This window comes from Mytilus trossulus, chromosome 7 (genome assembly GCF_036588685.1).
Source record: "Mytilus trossulus isolate FHL-02 chromosome 7, PNRI_Mtr1.1.1.hap1, whole genome shotgun sequence".
In the NCBI taxonomy this organism is placed as follows: Eukaryota; Metazoa; Mollusca; class Bivalvia; order Mytilida; family Mytilidae; genus Mytilus; species Mytilus trossulus.
This window is the reverse complement of record NC_086379.1, coordinates 19,434,539-19,460,442: the sequence shown is the minus strand read 5'-3', so window position 1 is coordinate 19,460,442 and position 25,904 is coordinate 19,434,539. Positions and strand designations below refer to the sequence as shown.

General features: G+C 32.0%; 1 protein-coding gene across 1 annotated transcript; it reads right to left on the bottom strand.

Moving 5' to 3' along the window:
• Window positions 1–6,427: 6,427 nt before the first annotated feature.
• LOC134726225 (uncharacterized) lies at window positions 6,428–25,480 on the bottom strand. Its single transcript, XM_063590626.1, has 6 exons — window positions 25,012–25,480; window positions 23,826–24,188; window positions 10,584–11,566; window positions 9,715–10,059; window positions 7,868–7,949; window positions 6,428–6,951 (listed from the first exon to the last, which is right to left on the bottom strand). Exons 1-6 carry the CDS (start codon window positions 25,046–25,048, stop codon window positions 6,512–6,514), a joined length of 2,250 nt encoding a protein of 749 aa, XP_063446696.1. The 5' UTR covers window positions 25,049–25,480; the 3' UTR covers window positions 6,428–6,511.
• Between the last annotated feature and the right edge of the window lie 424 nt (window positions 25,481–25,904).

Here is a 25,904-nt window from a genome sequence, read left to right as displayed (position 1 = left end):
TTTTATATTGAAAACAATTGTTAATATTTTTTTCAAACGATTTTTCTATTTGACATGGGGAATGGTAGTTTGAAATTATTGAAATCAAATTATTTTCAGAGAAATATTTAGATTTCAAGAAATCAAGAAACTCTTTAATTCTTTTAATTTTAACCTGCACATATTCTAAAAGGTAACTTTTTTTAAAACTTGGAATAAAGTTGTTTTTCGGTATATATATATATATATATAATAAAAACTATAAAACAAATTCCCATACGTTTCGGCCATTACGGCCTTCTTCATTGGAATAAATTACAACATTCCAAGAATGTACTATGAATGGAATATATATATATATCTAAAAAAAAGACCAAAAGCTGAACATTACAAAAGACCAAAAGCTGAACACTACAAGCAATGTGTATGGCGGAATTTATCGTATTGTGGTGCTAGAAGCCCAGTTGTCACCTCTTCAGTACTGGTTGCCCTTTACTGAATCAATGAAAAACATTAATTACAACATTACAAGAATGTTGTAATTTATTCCAATGAAGAAGGCCGTAATGGCCGAAACGTATGGGAATTTGTTTTATAGTTTTTATTATACAATCATTCAGAGACTTTATGTATATATATATATATATATATATATATATCTAAAAAAAAGCACAATCAACATTTTCCAAAAGACCAAAAAAGTGAAAAAGTATATTTAAACAAAACGCATTTGACAAACAGGTCGAACAACTGATGTTCTTTAACCCTGCTGACTACCATTGGCGATTGCCAAATAAAATTGATAACAAGATGTAACAAAATGGATCTTAATATAATTTAATACTAAACAGAAATGTTTTTTTAACTTGTGGTCACGATGTTATGCCACAAACATACGGTGTCAATTTTTTTTTAGTACACCAGATCCGGATTTCGACAAGAAATGTCTCTTCAGTGATGTTAGGGATCGAAACGGTATTTGGAAGGCCATATAAAAAGTACCCTCATTTTTAGATAAACTCTTGAATTTTAAAAGTCAATATAGGATGAACGGATCATCTAAACCGGAGGGGAAAATATTATACAAGCCCAAACAAAAAAAAATACACGAGTCTAAATTGAAAACTACGTTCAAACCTATGATTGCGTTGGATAAAAACCGCAATTTTTATACGTGTGCATGTAAAACAAATTTCGTTGTAGAAGGGTTTAAAAACAGCACAAACAACATTTTACAAAAGACCAAAAAAGTGAAAAAGTATATTTAAACAAAATGCATTTGACAAAAAGATCGAACAACTGATGTTCTTTAACCCTCCTGACTGCCATTGGCGATTACCAAATAAAATTTATCACAAGATGTAACAAAATGGATCTTAATATATATATATATACTAATTTAGATACCACTAATTACTCATGTTACTATAATTGCTTTACAGAAATTTTCAACGGTCGTGCCATCTGTCAATACCTATATTTTGGTATTTTACAAAGTATAGTTTCCCTTTCACTGTTTATGTCGTATTTATCGTAAACCAATATTATTTGTTTGATGTGAACTGATTTGTATGTGTGGATTATGAAGGATTTCTTTAACGAACAAAGCATTTGTATTATCCAATATCATCATATTTCTATTAGAGGTGTTAAATTACAATTTCTATATTCAATGTAACAGTTCGTGTTGATATTTATCATACTTTTCAACACTTCAAAGGACAAAAGTTGATATATTATCCATCAATTCTATTTTTATTATTATTTAAAGGTTATTCTATACATCATAATTTTTTGGAATAAATTGTATTTTTTTCTAGAAATTTGCGGACTGCATGTTCGAAAGTACTAATTTTGTCTGTTCAAAAAATTAAATCACAAACAAAACTTAACTCCGAGGAATATTCAAAACAGAAAGTTTCTAACCAAATAGAAAAATCAAAAGCTTAAATGAAACGAATGGATAACAACTATCCTGAATTGGTACAGGCAATGTAATGTAGAACATGAAGGTTTGAGCCTGGTTTTATAGCTAGCTAATCCTCTCACTTGTAAACTTACGTTTGACCAGGACCGCTTTGGATTTATCATTATGAAAATTTCCTTCTTTCTCGGTATAGGCATACAACTCTAAACGTTAATTTTAGCAACAATCTCTTTCTTTATAAACGGTTAAAAATGACAAAATATAATGATCCCACTGTTTAAAAGACGTACCAATGTATTCACATTTTTATATACTTTTTTTTTAAGTCTAGAAAATGTTCAATTACAGGAGATATATATATTATTTTTTTCTACGACCTGTACCTATTATCTGGCTTACAATGTATTTAAAAGGATGAAAGATTCTGACAAGGAAGAAAACAAATCATCAATACGTCTGTCAGGTATAGGAATGAAAATTCAAGTGAGTACCAGCCTTTTCGAGTTTATCAGGAAACCACATGATAAAAGGCTTTCTCTTACAAATAGAGCATTTTTTATACAATCAATAAAAGTAGGAGCTTTGCCAATAACATCGTCTATCTTTCAAAAAACATTTAATTGCAAAATCAACTTAAGCAATATTTATCATACTTTTATAAACTTTATAGAATAAGCGTACATATTTTTTTTTTAAATATTCTGAATATTCTGGAGTGCACTTAGACCGCGCTTCATGTGTTTGAAATTAGAATTTTTTTTAACGTACACTTTTACCGCTAATAATGCTTTTAATTGTGCATAGGTGACTTGCTATTATTCTAAAACGTTTATGTTACAAAAATAATACTTTAGTACAAATGTTCTTACTTCAAACCCATTTGGTAGTGATCATTGATGAATACATGTTTGATGCACTTATCAAGTTGTTCCCATGTTGCAAAATTTAGTTCTTTTTATACAAAAGGTGTTTAATATAAAATCTAATGAAAACAATTTTAATAGTTTAAGTTAATATCTATCCATCCTGCTTTTCAACACTTTAAAGGAGAAAGCACAAACAAAACTGAATTCTGAAGAAGATTCAAAACGGAAAGTTCCTTATCAAATCCTATCCAAGTTGTATACAAAATTTTAATAGTTGAAGTTACTATCTATCCTGCTTTCAAACACTTTAACGGAGAAAGCACATGTTATTTACATTAATTTAAATGAATTATTATTATTATTAAAAGGTTATTCTACACATCTGACAAGTCTTATGTAAATTGTTTTTTTTTTTAGATATAATTGTTATTATTGTGAGCAGTATTTTTAACACAGTCTATTCAAGTGCTAACCAGTTTCTTTCATTAGGAAAATTTCTTCGCAGTTTGCAGTTTTGGACTGGTCTGTTAATCTAGTTTTTGATCAGGACCGCTTTGAATTGATTTATATAAAAATGAAAAAGTTCATGTTTCTTGACATAACATACAACAGTCGGGGCACTCGTGTATTTGTATAACGTTCAAACTTACCCTGCACATGAGATCAACCCTAGTTTTTGGTGGCGTTCGTTTTGTTTATTGTTTTGTTTTCTATGATGTGTCGTGTGTACTCTTGTTTGGCTATTTGTCCTTTTCATTTTAAGCCATGGCGTTTTCAGTTTATTTTCGATTTATGAGTTTGACTGTCCCTCTGGTATTTTTCGTCCCTCTTTTAAATATTACAGTCCTGACCCGTTATGAACTGTATCATTCCGTATGTGTTTGTGAGTAGAAGACAAAGAAAATAAGTAGATGTGAGGATGTTGAACGCATCGATTGGTCCAAAAAATATAATAATTAATACAAGTGCACAACTTCGAAATTGTTAGATTTTTTCCCTGGGTCATATAGGGTGCATTTGGCTTTTAGATAACTCTTTATTACAAACTGGTTCAGATTATTCACTTAATGGTATAGATCAATTTGATGTTGTTCCTTAAAAAGTGAAAAAAATAATTTAAAAAAAACGGAAATATAAATTATTTCCCGTTCTTATAAGATTTGTAGTATAACGTTTTATAAATTTATTCATAAATCATTTTCACTCTTCCACCCATGCTCACACCTTACTTGTCTGTTTTTTTTAAAGATTTTGTTAACCTTAAATATTGTTTAAAAGAAATTGAATTACCTTCCCTGATTTGTCAATGTTTTAAATTCAATCTGGTTAAACGTAAGATAACAACAATATCGAGCCTAAATGAAAATTTAAAAAAAAGTCTCTGAACAAATGTCAAAATATTAGATCAATACAGCAAACGAAGAGAAAACGACTGTCATATACCTTTATATTAATGGCACAGGCATGTCATTCTATAGAAAACTTAACCTGATTTCATAGCTAGCCAAACCTCTCAATTGTATGACATTCGAATAGAATAGAATTATATAAAAAATTGCCCCGTATATATGATGTGCTTATACAACTGAATACAAAATATAATTTGCCTTTCACTAAAAGTTTCTCCAAAGTTGACCTGATTCAAAAAGAAAAATTGCGGACGCCTCAGAAATAAAACTCCTAAGACGAGCCTTTTATATAGACCGTTGAATTTCCCGTTTGAATGGTTTTACATTAGTAATTTTTAGGGTCCTTTATAGCTTGCCGTTCTTTGTAAGCCTAGGCTCTGTGTTTAAGGCCGTACCTTGACTAAAATGGTTTACCTTTATAAATTGTTATTTGAATGGAGAGTTGTCGATGGCACTCATACAACAATATTTATCGTGACCAAAATAACAATACCATAATAGATCATTACACTCCTGTAACGACATTACTAACTGTTAAGGCTATTAAAAGATCTATTTAACAGTGCCTGCTAAAAACGGACTAAATTTAATGTTAAGTTTCCATAAATGTGAAAGGTGTGAGCAATAACATTATCTTTGAGCGTTCGGGTTGAAGGTTCATCGAGAAAGATAAGTATAGCGTTTTTTTTCTTCGATCAAAGACATAAAATATCTGCGTCAATACTTCGAAAATATTTTCTGCTCTACTTTAACAGACAATTTTATTTAAGCATGAACATAATTGCATTTCATAACTTTTGGATAGATGATATTGTTTTACTCATAAAATCAACAAATAAGTATTTTACACTCACCATAGATAACAAGATTAAAATTTTGTATTTGAGCTAGACGTTCTTTGCGTCAAAAAAAGACTCATCAGGGATGCTCGAAAAAAAAAAAGTTAAAAAGGCCAGATAAAGTATAAAGCCGAAGAGCATAGAGGACAAAAAATTCCTAAAGGTTTTGCCAAATACAGCTATGGTAATCTATTTCTGAAGAAGAAAAGCCTTAGAATTTTAAAATTTAAAAGTTTTGTAAACAGTTTATTCATAATCATGACCATACATGTATCAATGATATTTCAAGTCAACACAGAAGTGCTGACTACTGAGCTAGTGATACACTCGTGAAATAACAAAAATCTCCACCGGCTGTGTCATCGATTTAATACCCATACAGTGTGAGTATATAAATGTAAGACAACATCTAAGACAATATGTATGTAAGTGATGTCTTGAATCATATTTATTTTTTCAAGATACTGATGTAAAATGGCCATTTCAACATGGCCGCTTAGGAACATGAAAAACGTTTTGTTTTCATTTTCTAAGGTCCACTCAGCAATTTCAACATGCTTTGTGTTTCCCCCTAGTAATTGTTTTGTGCTTTTTATAGCTTGCTACTCTGTGTGAGCAAATTTTCCGTGTTGAAGGCTGTATATTGACCTTTTATAATTGTTAACTTTTGATATTATGACGAGACAACAAAATATTAATTATTCGTTTTTTTATTGTTCCCTTACCGATGGGAAACAGTCGTTTCTCTTGATGTTTTGTTTTGTATACAGATTCAACAATTACACATGTTGAATTTCATCAAGGTTGGCATACTTAATTGTTAAAATCTAAATTCATTGTGATAATGTTGAGAAGCTTCTCCGTTTCTACAATACCACATCTACTAGTTTGATAAGTAATCTCCTGTATGGTGCTTTTATTTGAAAATATGATTTCAGGGGTTTGAAAAATCACGGTTTTCTTTAATTTTTAATATCATTTTTGTGATTTTGAAAATTGCATAATCAGCTGTTATCTAACATATAGGTTTTCGAATACAAAATTCATCCAAGAACAATTATAACCCAAACCTTTAAATTCTGTTATAGCAACAGTACTTCCAGATTTACAAGTTACGCTGGTTAACGCTTTCATTTGTATGTAAACTTGTTTAAAATCTTTCAAAACCTATTGGAATGTTTGGTTTTCATTGCTCTTCAACTTATTACATTATTTGATTCGAGCGTCACTGATTAGTCTTTTGTGGACAAAACGCGCTTCCGGCGTCAATGCAAAATTTCAATCCTGGTATCTATGATTAGTTTATTAATTAAATACATGGTATAAACTTGTTAATTTTGATTGATATTCAAAAAGAATTTAAAACTGCATATTGAATTGCAATTTGCTATTCATATTACTAATTTGAAAATCAAACCAATGTATGCTGTAAAAAAACAAATTCAAACAAATTTTAAATCAAATGTAACATGTAATAAGGTTGCGAAAGTCTTAAAATTTAAAACAGGGATAATTTCCCCACGTTTCCAGTCTGTCATCGTCAGCTTTGTACATATTAAACATCATCTGGCATCGCGTGCACCAACAATAGCGAGGCTGGTATGACCCATTAGAGCGCATGGGCGAAAGTGGTTTTGCAAATCCCTTTTCAAACTCCGAGAACTCTTTAAACAAAACTGGTTCCGGTGTTCTTGTTGGTATGTCTGTGGGTGTAGACGACAAATCAGTATATTCCCCTTCTGAATACCTCGAAACTTCATCAAATGAACGACTGCGTCCAGATTTCTTCATCGTAGTGTGTCGTTTTTCCTTGACAGTTTTGGTTTTATCTTTATCAGATAGTGAGGTCTTGCGCTTACGTTGTCCATTGTGTTTATAATCTATTTTAGGTAATTTACATACACCGCTTTGAGTTTTCTTACTTGTCTTGCCTGCAACAAAGATAATAAATTTACCATTAATCACACAAGAATATTGCAATGTAAGTTAACAAGGAAAAAAAATGTCTATTGGTTATAATTTGTTTTAAAATATGCATTATTTTGATAGCTCTTTAAGGGGACTCGCGGGTCTAAATAATTTTTTTCCTAATATAGGATTTCTCTATATTTTTCATAAATGAACTTTATCATATACCTAATATAAAAATGAAATAAAAATATGGGTTCACCGTTCATTTGAGCTCATAATCTGCCTCCGAAATAAGCATACATTTTTGTAAATGTCTTTTTTTTTCTGTTGAACTAATAGGAGAAATAAAGATAATATCGAAATAAAAATAGAAATAAATTACAGAAATCGCTAAAATTTTACAATTATTTAGTTTATGTAAAGCTTATGTGAAAACAATAATAAAAAATAGGTCACCGATGAGTAAAGAAGATATTTCAATTTTAATGCAAACAAATGGCATTTGTTGCACAAAAGGGAGAAAAGTTGGAGCTTTTCCAATTATAAAATATTTCAAAAGTCATCCGGGATCCAACCAAATCCATTATTTGGTTGATTTTTGTATCATATCATAAAGTAATAACTAATAGTGTAACAAATAACATTTGTAATGAAAAAGCAAATGTTTTATTTTTTGCCTAAATTTTTGTACCCTCGAGCCTCCTAAATTTACAAACATCTTCTATAGTAAACATAAGCTAGCTTAATAATGTGTAAAAAAAATTTATTAAGGTACATGTAAGTATTGAAATAAAAGCAGATTTGTCAATCGAACATTCTGAACCGATTCGCTATTCATCTTCAGTAATTAAGGACAAATGTTAAACTTGATTAGTTAAAAACTAAACAAAACATGAGAAGGCAAAATTATCATTCAAATAAAATCATATTGCTTACCTTTGCTTTTGGGTTTAGAATGGCAGTTCAGTCCATCAAGACTTAACAAAGCTATTTTTTCATCTAATGTATCTGTACTTTTCTGTAATCAAAAGTTATCTTGAATTATTTCTTGGAACAATGAAATGAATCTCCTATTGTACAAAGGCATTGTACAAACAAAACGAAAAAGCAAAATGTAGCTGCTGTCGTTTTTTTTCTATGGTGATGTTCAGCCTTCAAAATTTCAGTTCAGCTTTTCTCAACTTATTTTTATAGTATGTTCTTATTTATATATTGTTACACCACTGTCCCAGGTTATGGGAGGGTTAAGCACTCACTAACATGTTAACCCACCATATTCTTGATGTGCCAGCCCTAAGTCAAGAACCTGTAGTTCAGTAGTTTTCATTTGTCTGACATATAAGCTTTATTTGTTTGGTTTTGAATTTTGCCGTAAATTTGAAATGTAATTCATTTCATGTCGGTGCCTTTTATAGATGACCGTATGGTATGGTTTTTTCTCATTGTTGCAGAATTTACGGTTCCCTATAATTGCTTAAATCCACTTTATCTTAACTTTTTTTGGATAGTTGTCTCATTGTCAAGCCTAACACATCTCCTTATTTTTTTATTGTCAGTTTGTTTTCTACTTAGGTCTTTGATAATTCCTTTGATCATTTCGGCTGCCATTTAGTCCATTTGAGGAAGGTAATTTCATGTATCTGTCAATTTTGTAGCACACGAATGTCCAATCTGATTAGTCTATTGATGCATTTGCCAATCAGCTAATGATAAGAGCGTAATGTAAAATTATCGTGACTTTACACGAAGCTATATATATATTTGAGAGCCCAGGTGGTCGTGTGGTCTAGCGGGACGGCTGCAGTGCAGGCGATTTGGTGTCACGATATCACAGTAGCATGGGTTCGAATCCCGGCGAGGGAAGAACCAAAAATTTGCGAAAGCAAATTTACAGATCTAACATTGTTGGGTTGATGTTTAGACGAGTTGTATATATATGTATATATATACAACTCGTCTAAACATCAACCCAACAATGTTAGATCTGTAAATTTGCTTTCGCAAATTTTTGGTTCTTCCCTCGCCGGGATTCGAACCCATGCTACTGTGATATCGTGACACCAAATCGCCTGCACTGCAGCCGTCCCGCTAGACCACACGACCACCTGGGCTCTCAATAAAAGAGCTTTCGGTGGCCATATGTTACCTTTCCACGTCAGTTTTAATCTAGCGGCGTACTACAGTACATGATATATAAGGCATGAAGATGTTATTGTTACAGATCAGCTAAATTATCTATAGTAAAGGATCCTACAAATTAATGTAAGATACAGTCACAGAAAATAATTATATTCATAAGTACGTCTGAGTCAGTGACAACCCTACAACAGATGTATCCATCGGATCGCGATATCACAGTAGCATGGGTTCGAATCCCGGCGAGGGAAGAACCAAAAATTTGCGAAAGCAAATTTACAGATCTAACATTGTTGGGTTGATGTTTAGACGAGTTGTATATACATTATGTACACAGCCATGTATCACCATCATTGATGGCGATCCGATGGATACATCTGTTGTAGGGTTGTCACTGACTCAGACGTACTTATGTATATATATATATATATATCTCGGAATCAGGTTATAACCAGAGAGAGAGAGAGAGAGAGAGATGAAAAGTATAAACGCATACTTTTTTCTTTTAAATCGAATAAATATTTTATCAGTTTGGTAAGGTCTATCAAGCCTTATTATTTACAAAAAACGGACAAAAACCAAGTTTGTACCTTGATAAAAGCTTTTGTTTCGGACTTCTGTTTTAAAGGACTTAACATATTACTTACTGAAGTAGGTGTGTCTTCGCTCTTTCTTGTTCTTGCTCTTGCTCTGTTTTTCAGTTTTGAAACCATTGATTCGCTTCCAAGTCGAGGTCTAAATTGCATGTCATCTAAATCTTGAACTTTACCAACGTCTGCCAGTAGTTTGTTGTCTATAGTTTTCCAATTCAAACTTGTTTCTTGCTGTTGACAAATGTCATGTGTGTCAGCATCTGTGATGTTTATCTCTGGTACACGGAGATTTACTCCAGAGACGACGACTTTTGATATGTTTATTCCATCGGCTTTTGACGACCCATTTTGTTCATCGGGACTACCAGTAGAACTGTCTTTCAAGCTGTTGGACGTTGCCTTCAATTGAAATTAAAAGTTTTATAATATCTATAAAAATTTTAATGTGTTTTATAATTAGGAAATTCATTAACTGATAAATGCATTTAACAACTTAACAAAGAAGTGCATCATCGCTAACGATGAATAATTTGAAACTGACTTCCTTTTTATCCCAAATTTATCCTTACTATGTTATATTTGCAATTTAACGACAGCAAGTATTTTTTCCTTCCATATCTGTAACACACACCACTCGAATATGGTTAAGAAGTGTTGTGTCATCATACTGAGTGAACTAAAATGTGTACAAGGAATACATTAACCATGTTAGTTAAAGTTCTTATATCAAAGTAAGAATATTTCGATGATTTATAACAGTTATTATTTCCAACAAACATCTTCTTGGAACAAATATTGTGATTATCATTTTTTCAGTGCTGACAATGTACAGCTGTATAATGTTTGCAAGCTTTTCTGAGCATTCAAGTATTAAATTCATTTGACTTTTGAAACAGTCCAAAAGATATTTTCTGAAAACTTACCGAACTTTCGCTCCCATTGCGTTTCCTTCCTTTTCTTCGACATTTTGATACAATTGGGTCGCTTCCTAATCGTGGTCTGCACTTTGCAAGGTTTTCTGATTCGACGACTTGGTTAACCCTTCCAACCTGTTTTCTATCTTTAATCTTGTATTTCATTTTAGACACAAGACTTTCACTGCCCAATCGATTCCGAAATGGTCCGATGTCGTCTATTTCTTGTTGGCAACTAGTTTGTTTAAATCGTTGACTCTCACTTCCGGCTCTGGGTCTAAATGGTACTACATCATCCTTTTCGTTGGTGCACCTAGTATTTTTAAACCTTTGACAATCACTACCGACTCGTGGTCTAAATGGTATTGTGTCATTTGTTTCTAGCGTGCAACTTTTATGTTTTAGCCGCTGACTGTCACTTCCGACTCGGGGTCTAAAAGGTACCGTGTCATTTTGTTCTAGCGTGCAACTTTTATTTTTGAGCCGGTGACTCTCACTTCCGGCTCGGGGTCTAAACAGTACCATGTCATTTGGTTCTTTCGTGCATGTCTTTTTAAGTCGTTGATTCTCACTGCCGAGTCGAGGTCTGAAGGGTGCCGTTTCATTTGTTTCTTGTGTGCATCTTTTATGTCTGAAACGTTGACTCTCACTACCAACTCGAGGTCTAAACGGCATCATGTTATGTGTTTCCTGAGTGTTGCTGGTATCATCATTCCGTCTTTTAATATGTTCATCACTTCTTGTCCGTGCTAATTCTGTTGTTAAGATTTCTATTCCTGCAACTTGTTTTTCTTGACCACATTTCTTGATTCTCATTTTATTTAGATAACTTTCGCTGTATAAACGTGGTCGAAACTCTGTTGTTGTATCAAAATCTGTTATTGACAAGATTTGATCAAACATCTTCTCCTCCTTTATAATTTTGCCACGTTTGGAAATCTGACTATCACTGCCAAGTCGTTCTCTAATGTTTATAATTTCCATTTGAAAATCTATGAAATAAAATAAAAATATTAAACGAAGATTGTGTTTAAATCTGTACATACAGCTTCTTATATAGACCTTATTCACCCTGTGTTGACGTCACCTTCAAATGTTGTGATAATATTCACTATTATTCACCATGAGATGTGCTAATTATGTTTTCTTCTTTCTCTTGGTGCCTTTACATCTCAAGTCTTTGGGATACATTTAACAGTTTTCATAATGAACTTTTATTTATTAAATGTTATTATCTCACCAGCATATATAATTACATGGTTTGTCGACTATCACAATCTGATGACCTTGCTTGGGTGATATTATTATAGCTTTCAGACTCAAGAAAATGTGCTTATACAGTGTGGGGTCCGTTTTTGCTGAGTCAGTACAATTTTGTTCATGGCCAGCTGAAGCTCGATATTATTGTCGCTATATTGAAGCTTCTTTGGTCACCATGGGCCGGTTTCTGATCTATGGTCGGGTTGTTGTCTTTTTGATCCATTCCCCGTTTCCATTCTCAACTTTATTATTAAGATATATCAGGTTTGATACACCATTTTCCTCAACAACTGCCTATACGAAGTATGTAATACGACAGCTATTTCCCATTCGTTCTATTGGTTGATATAGCTTTTGTCATATTTTTATGGAAACAAACTTCTTAATTTACATTTTAGTACGGTATCGTTGTTAATACAATGCGTTTTTGAAAAAAATGAAAACAACACCTTAAATAATTTCTTGCGTCCGAAGCGCTTTTCTGGATTTACCTTCATCAGAAACGCTCAAGGACAATCATTTGAAATGTTTAAGTACCGAAACCGTTGAAGAGCTATATATGTCAAAAATACCTAAAATGAATAGCCAAATTCATCTAAAGCCAACTTTTCCTTATGGCGTTGAAACCTAAGTTTCTTAATAATTTCAAAATTTATAAACGGACAACTTTAGTAAACAATGTTAAATCATGTCAGTAACGAAGTACTGACTACTGAGCTGATGATACCCTCGGGGACTGATAGTCCACACGCAGAGATATCGACCTAGTGGTGTTTAGACTTGAAATTTTGTATACATGTGTTATGATCTCACTGTAATTCTTTAACAACCCGGATTAAGCTTTGCAATTAGCAAATACAGCCAATAACAATTCTTAACATACACAAGGGTTCTTTTAAAAAAATACACTAAATAAAATTTTTATTTAATCTTGTATAACAGTTAACAAGAATGATGCACCCTACCTTATTTGACTAAATGCTTGAAATCATACTTGTCTGACCGTGATCAATTAAAATAGACGTAGCTGTGAAACAAGTTTGATATACAGTATTTGTTTTTGGCATTCAGCAATAAACTTTACATTTAAAAGGCATTCAGTACAAATATTTGCATTGTGGGTAACTCCTGTAGTATTGCATCTCTTTTCATCAAATCTTGGGGGAATAGTTGCATCATTGACCGTCATGTATACTACACCTCTCTATGTTTCTATCAATGAGAAAATTACTATTGACGTTGTGATGTATTGTAGGGTACAATATTTTCGGTCCACGTACAAGTACAACGGTTGCATTTTATAAAATTATACACGGTAAAGAGCCAAGGTTAAGTTTTGGAATAAAAACAAGAAACGTACATTGTCTTAAAATATCGAATCAAGTTTAAATCTAATCTCTGCGAAACAAGAAAAGCTCGATGTGACTATCTCTTTTAATCATGTTTTGTGGGATATTAACTATATCTTCTAAGATGTGTGTTTATTGTTTATTTGTAGTGATGATATTTCAACTCGTGTTGGTATACATCGTAGAATGTTTATATCTAAGACTTTGTACATATTAGTAGCTCGAATGCTGTATGGTTTGTCTTCTATCAGCGGAGATCGTCATTACCAACTAACTGTTTATGTCTGTATTAAGTTATCTATCTGCTTTGAGCGTATTGGACGCATGCAATATATTTGTTGTTGCTTTAATTTTTTAACCGTTTCGATAGGTCACAAGTGTTAATTCTTACCTAGACAAACTAGCTATGTAAATGTTAATAACACGATGATAAATGATTCGAGTATTCGATAATGAGACATTAACGTTAAATAACCAGTAGGACAATAAACAGGCATACCGTATTTTGACCTAAAATGGTTTACTTTAAACATATTGTGACTAGATTGAGGAGTCATCTCATTTACTATCATAACACATCTTCTTATATTAATACGCTAGTATACAGTTGTGTATACTCTATACCGAGGTCCTGCAGAGATTATAAAATAGGAATTTGAGAAACAGAAACAATACGAAAAACTAAACAAAAACTCGACATACTAAGACATTCTTAATAACTGTCAACCAATTAATTTAAAGATATCATCAGCAAACTGTTGATAGTATGTCCACTTTTTTTATTTGCGATCGTTTCAATTGCAAGTGACATAACGAATTTTAAATTTTCTATTAGAATATTTGCAAAATCATGGAGTCATGTAACCATGAAAAAGCATATTTTACAAACATTGAAAATTAGTACCCACGAAATTATATGAATCCACAATAGATACAACTAAAGGAATAATTGATTATATTATGCCGTGTAACATAAGCCTCACATTCTATATTGATATTTGTGCCCGTGTAATATAAGCCAACTATTTCTTAAAATCTGTTTGGATGTGCTCCTTATTAGCAGGAGGAAGATACAGAAAAGAAGAAGCTTGACAATGTTCACTTGCGTGCGTCAGTTTTTGACATGACGTAAATCCGAAAAGATCATTCACGAAAGTGTGATGTATAAAGGTTGTTTATTGCCTGATTCAAGTGAAAAATAACGTTCTCAATTTTACATAATTATATGTGTTGACTTTAATTTGTTGATAGAGACGTCTTGCAGCGTGATGCGTCAAGTTTGACCGATAGTCACATTTTATAAATATGATTAACCTATAAATATTGCTTTTACACATGACAGCTGGATTTAAGGAAAGATAAACCAAATAACAATCGAATTCAGAAGGTATTACATTCACATGTTTTGTTTCACATAATTTGACATTTTGTGGCAATATACTAGTTAGAAAACAAGGCGGAGATTGTGAAGGTTGAGATTGATCAAGTTTACGGCTTGTGGTAGAGGTTACCTCCCCGGGAACACGACCATTGGTCAGCTAATCTGTTTGTCTTACTGTTGCCAAAACGTTTAATTTTTCGTAAAATAAGGAATGTTTTACATCATGAAAAGATTGAATTAGATGTATCTGGCAGAACATTTCCTTAAATATTGTCCCGATCTCTGAAACGTCGTACTAGAATAATACTTTTTTTTATTCGATGATTCTACATAATGATTCTTTTGAAGACAAAACACGCGTCTATCGTACAATCAAAATACAAGAAAAAGGCCTCCAATAGAAATAAACTAAAGGGGCAGTCAACATTATAGGTCGAAACAATCTCACAAAGTTATGGCATAAATAAAAAAAATAACAGTATACAAACACATGATGATTGAGTAATGGAAACCCTACTAAAATGGCGGTATTCACTGGTGGGGCAACAGAGTAAAGGGTAAACAGATTCTGCTGAGCTGTTCATGCGAGATCATTCCCGTGTATTAATACGAGGTCGCATTAAATGAAAAGAAAACGGAAGTATGTTAACGAAAATTGAAAAATATCCGTGAACAGATCTTCCTTACCAGTCATCCAACTCATGACTGGATTTTTAAAAGGATGATTTTAAGTTCAACACGTGGGACTCTTTGTTTGACAGCTTCCTTGTTGGCAGCAACCTTATGTATATGAAATGCTAGCCCATGTATATCGTATCAACTCCATATGAAAGCGCTTTAAGAATGTTGCTACATAGAAACGGAAATTGAAAAATCATTTCTTTTTCGTTCGGTTTTGTTTTCAATCAACACTCAATGTCGATTTCTAGATATAAATTAGGATGTTGTATATGTTGAATATTTAATTTCAAGTCCGATTGGATAGATGCGTTCGACATAATTACCAACCGTTGTATTATTTAGTATGGAAACATTAGCTTTTTAGCGGAAAGTGAAGTAAAAGAATTATACTAACTTCTTTTCAATCTCTCTGTATTAGGTCAACCTTAAATGAATTAAGACATAAGTTCAGAAGAACAGGACAGTTTCCTGTAATTAGTTTATACTTCAGTTTTATCATGTACATCTTTTGTATAGTCATTTTATAAAATTTACTGTTTGCAAAAGTATAAATTATTCTAAATGATAGGGATGTTCTGGTAACCAACAGAAAACCCTTACCGTTTTTGGCACAACTTTTTTTATCTTTTGGTCCTCGATGCTGTTCAAATTTGTACTTGTTTCGACTTTGAAACTTTTGTATCTGAGCGTCACTAGTAGGTATTGTGTGGACAAAATGTACTTCTGGCGTATTAAAATTTTGAACTTGTTGCCTTTTGTTGGCTGTTGTTCGTGTGATTCTTTGTCAATTGTGTTCTCCAATTTATTTATATTGTAGCCTGTGGTGTTGTGTTGTCATTTTAATGTTATATTTCACATGGCCATAAAAGTGCAATGTTTTGGCATGCCACAAAACCAGGTTCAACCCACCATATTTTCCTTTATAAATGTCCTGTACCAAGTCAGGAATATGGCCATTGTTATATTAGAGTTCGTTTCTGTGTGTGTGTTACATTTTAACATTGCATCGTTTGTTTTCTCTTATTTTTTAGTATAAATTCACATTGTGATAAGACGTGTCACGGTACTTGTCTATCTTAAATTCATGTATTTGGATTTGATGTTATATTTATTATTCTTGTGGGATTTTGTCTGATGCTCGGTCTGTTTCTGTGTGTGTAACATTTTAGTGTTATGGTAATGTCGTTGTTCTCCTCCTATATTTAATGGGTGTCCTTGGTTTTAGTTTGTTACCCCGATTTTGTTTTTTGTCCATGGATTTATGAGTTTTGAACAGCGGTATACTACTGTTGCCTTCATTTAGTTACCATCGGAAAGCTGGCTTTTTTAAACATGTCCTCCTAACGTTACAAATCAAGCAACTTGACAATGTCAGTTGCAAAGAACGTATTGTTTAAATCAGAATGATGTTTTACCATGTACGATAAACCCGTTTCTAGGCTAAGATATGTGTATCTATGTTTGCCATTCTTTTTAATGAAGCAGTGTTTTAAACAAATAATAATGCGTGTAAGAGATAACACCAGGAATGTAGTGCTATAATGCTCATAGGGAGAGAATATAACTAGGATGGCCAAAAATTACATGGAGAAGAACAACAGAGAGAAAAAAAATCAGCATGGATTGGCAAGTTAGAACGTGACAAAACAGCGGCACACAATACAAAAAGTTGGAACATCAGCATTAGGGTCTTATTCGACTTCTAACTTCTTCCTTATGACAAGACATCAACAACTATTTGTCACCATAGATTTCTCGACAATGAGTAAAACTCCTACTGATTAGTCATACAATACCTGTATAAGTACGTATATTAGACCAATGATATACAGTTGAAGGATAACTTCAAAATTAATTAGCATTATTAACAAGATTACAGTATGAAATGTGTTGTTATTAAAGCACTCAACCGTACTATTATGTGTAAATCAAGAGCATACAATGCAAAATTCCATTATAATTGACTCATCAGATCAGTACATATCAAATAATTCAATCAACAAAATCTAAGAAAATCAAAAGTCACCAAACATTTGACGTCATTGCATATACATCTCATGACTTGTTACAAAAGACAAATACATAATAAAAGAAAGAATACAAATTTGTGTCATGAATGACGCAATATAGAGGAAATGACATAGATTTTAAACTGGAAATAGATTTGAAGCTTACAAATTAATGAATTAAACATATTTCAAACGCGTGACTTGATATGAATCATGTTTGTAACAGGTGGTTACCAATTTTTGACCTGAATAATTTGATTATTGCAAAAAGTAGAATCCCAAAAAAAACTGAACTTCGAGGAAAATTCAAAAAGGAAAGTTCCTTATCAAATGGCAAAAACAAAAGTTCAAACATATCAAAAGAGTTAATAACTGTCATATTCTAGATTTGGTACAGACATTTTCTAATGTACCATTGTAACATTGTGGACATAGTTATAATCTTTGCGTATATCGAATGACTTTTTTTAAAAGCTAATCATTCTTAGATATTTCTGACTGATGAAATTAAAATCGCTCCGTATTTCTGAAAGATATTACAACAGTTGGTAATTTATGTCGAAGACATATCATCAATATTTACATCAGTTTATTCCAAGCGAAAACACTAAAAGATAAGTTGTCACACACACACGTTTTTGTCTGTTTGGGATGTCACCCAATGTTTGTCGGGAATTATAAAAACAAACAGTTAAATCACAATAAAAATACTGAACTCCGATGAAAAGTTAAAACGGAAAGTATATAATCAAATGGCAAAATCAAAAGCTCAGACACATTAAACAAATTGACTACTGTATATTCCTGACTTGATACAGACATTTTCTTATGTAGAAGATGTCGGATTAAACCTAGTTTTCTAGCTAGCTTAACCTTTCGCTTGTATGACAATCGTATAAACAACTGTCATAAATATCTGATGTAAGGCTTGATATAAAACTAGATGTAAGACACTTTATACAACTGGAATTGCCTGAACTTAGTCAGGAATATGTCAGTTGTTTTCTCTCGTTCCCTCGGGTGACAACGTTTGATCTTATCAGTTTTTATGGACCACAACTTTTTAAATTAACCTTGAAGTTTGGTATGGAACGCAGTGAAAGCGATATAAAAGAGGGACGCCAGATATCAGAGTGACAGTCTAACTCATAAATCGAAAATAAACGCACTGGCTGGAAATGAAAAAGACAAACAGACAAACAATAGTGCGCATGGCACAACATAGAAAACTTAAGAATAAGCAACACAAACTCCGTAAAGTTATCCTTGACTTTTAACTTGTTTATTCACAAAATATTTATTACTTTTTTGTTGATGAAAATCGATAATGACACAACATTATACGTCTTGTATATTTGATGAAGGTTTTTTTACCTGATAATTATGTTATATATCTATACGTAGCAGAGGGTACTAATGAATAATATCATTAATTATAGGGTCATGTACATTTACAAAAATCGGGGTAAAACCACGAGCTCCACCAACATGGAGTTGATTCCAGCTGCTCCAAAATGGAAAGAAAACCATGTTGTCATCATTGCACTCGTCATATAACACGTAATTAGAACAAATAAGTGTTTAGTCGTCGCATCCGTGTATGTCATAATCGATGAAAATGTCACTTGATGCATATTTCAGCACTCAAAACAAGTGTGTGATCATCTTGTACACAAGCAGTCTATACCATTAAAAAAACTGTTTTGTTGTCCGTAACATTTCTCGAGTTAAGAATTCAATTTTACCCATAAACACCATTAGTTTAATACTTAAGTATTTTTTCAAGTGATAACCCTGTATCAATTCTTGATATGGAACACAAATTCTGGATTACCTTACCGAATCGGATTTATATATATATATATCATTTGCTTGGATGTTGATACATAGATGAGAACAATTCACAATTTTTAAGTCGAATGATATCTTTCGGCCTTGACTTTTTACATTTGTCCATTATATATATATTTAACTGTATCTGCGTTATTCTTTATTTTGGGTTGATTGGCACTGATGCGTTCAACATTACTCACCAATCTATGATTTATTTCGGTCAACAAACTTTGAAGTGTTCAGGTCTGAAAACTGTGAATTATTCATCATTCTTTAAAATATGCAGGTCACCAAACTGTGAACTATTTTAAAAGTCACCAAACTGTCAAAAAAATGAAGTCATCAAACTTTTAAATATACAGGTCAACAAACTATGAATTATGCAAAGTCATCATCGATATATCGGAAAGTGAAGGTATAAGATTGAGACAGTGTCTTTAAATTCAATATTTTTGTAAATCCTGTACAAAGATCGTCTGCTATTGTTCCCCTCGACTCCTTCGCTTTTAACACAATTGAGTCCCATACCTTACGCGTGGGCAATGTTTACAGTGTACGGATTTCATTAACAAGGGTGTGCTTCTCACAGTTAATGTGCTTCAACAGGGAAATGGAAAAACAACGTAAATCGAAACTATATTTGTATGGTGTCCATCCCTACTGTTGACCGCTACAATGTCTATGTGTCTCTACAACAACATATTTACGCTGTCTTATAATTGAATTTACTGAATTTAAAGTATGGTTGTTAATAAGCATAGCAGGGTCCCTACAGTTTATATGAACCAGCTGCATTGTTTATAATGTTTGGGTATTGCAGGAGTATCTTCTTAGCAAGTTAAACCAGACATTTTACAAGGAGACATTGTCTAAGAATATTGAACAGATTATAATCAACTGTGTGGAAAATATAATTTGAAAAGCGTTAACTTTCCAATCCATATTTACATAATATTATGTTTTAGATTTATGAGTTTGACTGTCCCTTTGGTATCTTTCGTCCCTCTTTTACTCAACATTATCAAAACAGCTTTTGTGTTGGTAAGAAGTCACATTGCATATAATGCTTGGTAACAGAATAGTTACTTGGAAATGTTAAATACATTCCAATGATACTTATAAAAAGGAATTATTGACACTCTATTTCTTTCGGATTTTCAAAATGCTAACCCTTCCGGAGCATCTGATTTCACTCCTTGTTTTTAGTGTAGTTCGTGTTGTTTCTTATTATCATTTATAACTGTTGATGTAAATGTCCTTTGGTATTGTGAGTCTTCGTATACACCTTGGTTTTGATTGTTATTGTCTTCTTCTCTTGATACCAAACAAACATAAGTGTCCTTTAAACAATGTCATATCTGGTCTGGCAGGTAAACAACGAATCTTTTTCTAACCATAAACATCAATTATTATCAATCAAAGCATTATTATGAAACAACGTATCTCAGATTGGTGTGAATGAGTTGTAGATATTGAACGTTCCAATGTTCTGTTATACTGCAAATGATCTACGTATCTCTTCTCTTGCAATATTATCGAAACATACGACTCGAAATCCATTATCCATGTGATAAATTGAAACAAATAGCCCTAATTTGTTACAATATGTGACAGCATAGAAACACATATTTTCCTAAGGCACTGTAGTCCTGTAATGTTGTTATTTCAATGTTATATTTAACATTGCCATTAAAGTGCGAGGTTTGGCATGCCACAAAACCAGGTTCAACCAACAATTTTTACCTTTAAAAATGTCCTGTACCAAATCAGGAAAATGGCCATTGTTATATCATAGTTCGTTTATGTGTGTGTATCATTTTAACGCTGTGTTTCCGTTGTGTCGTTTGTTTTCTGTTTTATTTGAGTGTGAATTCACATTACTATAAGACGTGTCACGGTACTTTTCTATCCAAAATTCTTGCATTTGGTTTTGATGTTATATTTGTTATTCTCATCGGATTTTGTATAATGCATAGTCCGTTTCTGTGTGTGTTACATTTTAATGTTGTGTCGTTGTTCTCCTCTTATATTTAATGCGTTTCCCTCAGTTTTAGTGTGTTACCCCAATTTTGTTTTTTGTCAATAGATTTACGAGTTTTGAACAGCGGTATATTTCTGTTGCCTTTATGAGTAAGTCATAATATGTGTTCAACAAAACATGTGGATATGTTTAAATAGTCGTAACAACAATCCCGCCCTATTTTCATCAAATAGTAAATCAACATATTTAACCTTGCTATGAACAAAACGACACATTTGGTTAATTAAGGGTTAGAACATCAACACACGTTTATAAATTTGGCGTTGTCTATGAGTTATATAAGAGACGATTTCGTCCAGTTTTATTTGACGCCAGATTATTTAAGATAATATGTCAAATTGACACCTCCTGTTACATAAGTCATAAGCTTATTGTCAAATATGACAGTTTAAGGATAACTTTAATTCTTTATCCCAGTCAACTCTTTGATTTTTTAACCTATCAAGTTTATTCAAAATATTTATGTCGTTTACCTAGAATTGGTCGCTTGCGAATAATTTTCATGATACGGTTATCATATTGTACGTTTACCGTCATTCTATACAAAAAACATATTGATGAGATGTAAGTATAGCTTGGGACATTCATATATTGATAAAGTAAGATGTTGTATGAGTGCCAATGAGACAAGTCTCCATGCAAGTCAAAATTTGTAAAACCAAACCATTATATGTTAAAGTACGGTCTCCAAACTGAACAACAAACTATAGAGGGCTCTAAAAATAACTAGTGTAAAACCATTCAAACAGGAAAACCAACGATATAATCTAAATAACACAAAAAAACAAATAAAAAACCCGATTAAACACCCGGTATACCATGAAGTTTTCGTTTAAAGACATCATGTTAACTTGAGATTTAAATGCACTTTATATATTTTAAATCTTTTTCTTATTGAGACGTAGCAGCGGGTGTCATGTTAAATATGAAAATTAACAAAGTAACCCTGTATGCGTACATAGCCTATGTAAATTTTTAAATTGTTTGTATGCACATTGAACGACAAATTTATGTGACGTATATAATTTTTCTGACGTCAGACACTCAAATCAATCCATGTGTTCGTAGATAGTAGATGTTTTGTGTCCTGTTAAATTGTTCCTTTCAAAAGTTTTGGATTCTCATAAATTCTATGTATAACTTTTGGACTAGTTTGAATCTCGGTCTATTTCTGTAATTTATTCTTACATACTTTTGATTTTTTAACCCTGTATGCGTACATTGCCTATGTAAATTTTAAAATTGTTTTTATGCACATTGAACGACAAATTTATGTGACGTATATAATTTTTCTGACGTCAGACACTCAAATCAATCCATGTGTTCGTAGATAGTAGATGTTTTTGTGTCCTGTTAAATTGTTCCTTTTAAAATTGTTATACGATGATGACTGATGTACCCATATTTTGACTATTTTATTAATTGTGACTGTTTATTTAACGCATCATGTAAATGTAGCGGAATTTGATGAGACTGTTATTAAAGTGAGAGGGTTAGCGCTATAGAACCAGGTTTAATCCACCATTTTCTACATTTGAAAATGCCTGTACCAAGTCAGGAATATGACAGTTCTTGTCCATTCGTTTTTGATGCGTTTTGTTTTTTTATTTTGCCATGTGATTGTGGACTTTCCAAATTGATTTTCCTCTGAGTTCAGTATTTTTGTGATTTTACTTTTTTCTGTTTCTGGTGCACGCGATCTCATGCTTTATTATATCATCCATGATGAATTAAATGAATTATAGGGTAGACGTCATAAATCAAACGAAATAACTAAACCATTGAAATTCTAAAAAAGAATTTCGTCATGACCTATATCCATGTTACTACTATTTACTCGGATCACAGTCATTCCTGTTTGTAACCGGATATATCTCTCGATGCGTGAAATAACATATGCGCAACAACTATGAAATACAATATGTGTTATACACTGAATAAAGAATTTACAATACTTACAACGTCAATACTTACATACAAAACGCGTAATTACTTTTTTTGGTATGAAAGTATTTATATTGCAAAACTGCGTAATGGTTAACTTTTATAAATTGTGACTTGGATGGAGAGTTGTCTCATTGGCACTTTTACTATATCTTTTTATTATAAGTCATTGTTCAGTCATATATCTATAGAAAATTTAGTTCCTTCGTATAATAACAACAAACAATAACTATGTAAAATGCCATTTTTATATGTTTATGTACACCTTTTAAATTATATACAATATAACGTTAGTATAATCAAAAATGTTATTTTTTTATTCAATCTTACAAACTGGTTTGTTAGAACTGGCCTTGAAGTCATTGAAACTTCGAGTCAGTTTTTATACTCATACTTTAAAGATCAACCGATCAGAATGTTGGATTTCATGTGTCAAGCATGAATTTGTGCTCTATGAGAACCGAGCAAGGTTTTATAAATGTATGTTTTAAATTTCATCGTTGACAGTTGAAAGCATTGGAGACAACTTTGGCAACTGCAGTCGATGTTTCCATAAAGACCACTGGATTAGCAACAGTCAAACACAACATTAACTTGACAACTCTCCAAACACGACTTTCCTGTAATTCCTAAGATTATGTTCTTTAGGTAATATATACTGATATAATCTTTCATTACTTTCATCTAAGCATTAATCAATTAGGACTATTCGTATGATACAGAAAATTATAAAAAAGAACAATACAACAGCACACATTTTCCCACCCATTCCAAGTCTTGGTAAACAATTGCAAAACATATTTGAGTTATTTTCATTAGCATCAGCACCAGAGCTTCTTATACTTTCAAAATCAAGGATGACATCTTCCATTTCTGACGCTGAATCATCGGAAGTTCCTTTATTGATGCCCATGGACGATTCGGAGCATCTATCATCAAATTTGTTAAATTGAAAAGGAATAGATTTTCTATCCATTGACGATTTCCAAGCATGTGAATGGAAAATAGCAGGCAAACTGTTTGATTTCCCTCTATAACATGTAACATGACTGCGATGTTCAAATACGTCAGAGGAGTCAAAGAATTTGTTCAATATGTGGTCTTTTTCGCTGTGATCTGTCGAATGATATAAAATAAAAACTATTTATTAAGGTAAGTGAATGAAATATCGTGGTAGTGAACAATAATCGGATCTAGCAACACAATCTTCTAATTCAATATTGCATGTAAGGCGTTTTCTGATTCTCTGACGTTGGTTTGAGTATCAACTCAAACACATAATTTTGTCATGTTACCGTGACGTCATCAATGTTTTTTCGAGGGTTTATCTCGATTTAATATGGAATTTAGAATTAAATTATATGAAAAGACTGTATTTCTTTTTTTTTTTGTCTATTCGAAATAACATTAAAAAAGTGGGTTATTCCGTGTGCACCACATGTTTTATGTTATTTCTTCATAGAAAAAATATTACATTTATTCCTTAAATAAAAAAAGAATTGTGAACACAATGCATGTACAAGCTTCAATTAAAGGACATCTATACATTTTGATATTACTGAAAGAGTTCAATATTTTCATTTGAAAATCAGAATGAACACTGAACTCCTTAACTGTACAAAAAATAACACCAGGTGAAGTTAGACCTTATTGCATAATTAAAACTGTGAAACATACTGGAATTTGATGCGACTGTCATACAAGTGAGAGGTTTAGCTAGCTATAAAACCAGGTTCAATCCACCATTTTCTACATTAGAAAATGCCTGTACCAAGTCAGGAATATGACAGTTGTTATCCATTCGTTTGATGTGTTTGGACTTTTGATTTTGCCTTTTGTTTTTGGACTTTCCTTTTTGAATTTTCCTCGGAGTTCGGTATTTTTGTGTTTTTACTTTATACTACTCTTTGCAAATATAAAACAAATACAAAGGTCTCACCTGTATTAATATCAATAGCTTTTGGCGAATCTATCATGTTTCTGGACCTTCTTCGAGGGACTAAAATATTACAATCTTCAACAATATCCTTAAAATTAAAACATTATTAGAAAGGTTAGCATTGACATTGAAGTATTACTTATATTCAATATTTTTGTGGCATGCATGTAAAACTGTCTATCATTTTATATGATATATATTTATATGATGATATATTCAAATCATCGCAACAAATAATGTGATACTGAAAGATATCAAATAACAATTGCCTTAGCTGTATTTGGCAAAACATTTAGAAAGAAGCATAGATTTAGATCTAATTAAAAAAGATTCACTCCTCTTATGTTTAAAGACAAGAACTTCGTAATATTTAGTATGATGTAATCATGTTTTGATATTTTGGATGATGATGACATACATTTAATAGCGTTTGTTTTATTTATTCACACTTTAAGTTTATCATGTTTATAATCTTTGATCTTTTATTTACATAATAAGCCATTGCTAGTTTGGAGTAGTAGTTGTCTCTCTTTTCTGGTGTAGATATTCCCAGAAGCTAAAATATTCAAGCATATTGCATTGCATTTGTAGGTTTTTTTGTGTGTTAAATATTCGATACTATTTTTTTTATTTTTTTCTGCTATTGAAATAAAAGAAAGATGAAGCATTATTGTTTGTGTTTCCATGTGTAAACTTATATTGATTATTAAAAGTAGATATGCGTTACAAATATTCATTTCAAAGTCTATGCAATTCATTAAGGATGTACGTAGGTGAGGTTTTGGAATTCACGTCAAATGTTTGGACTCCTTGTTGTTTTTCCATTAAATACAATGTAAAATATTTTTCCCCATAGCACCCATTTATTTTTTCAAATATGACTAAATAGCTCA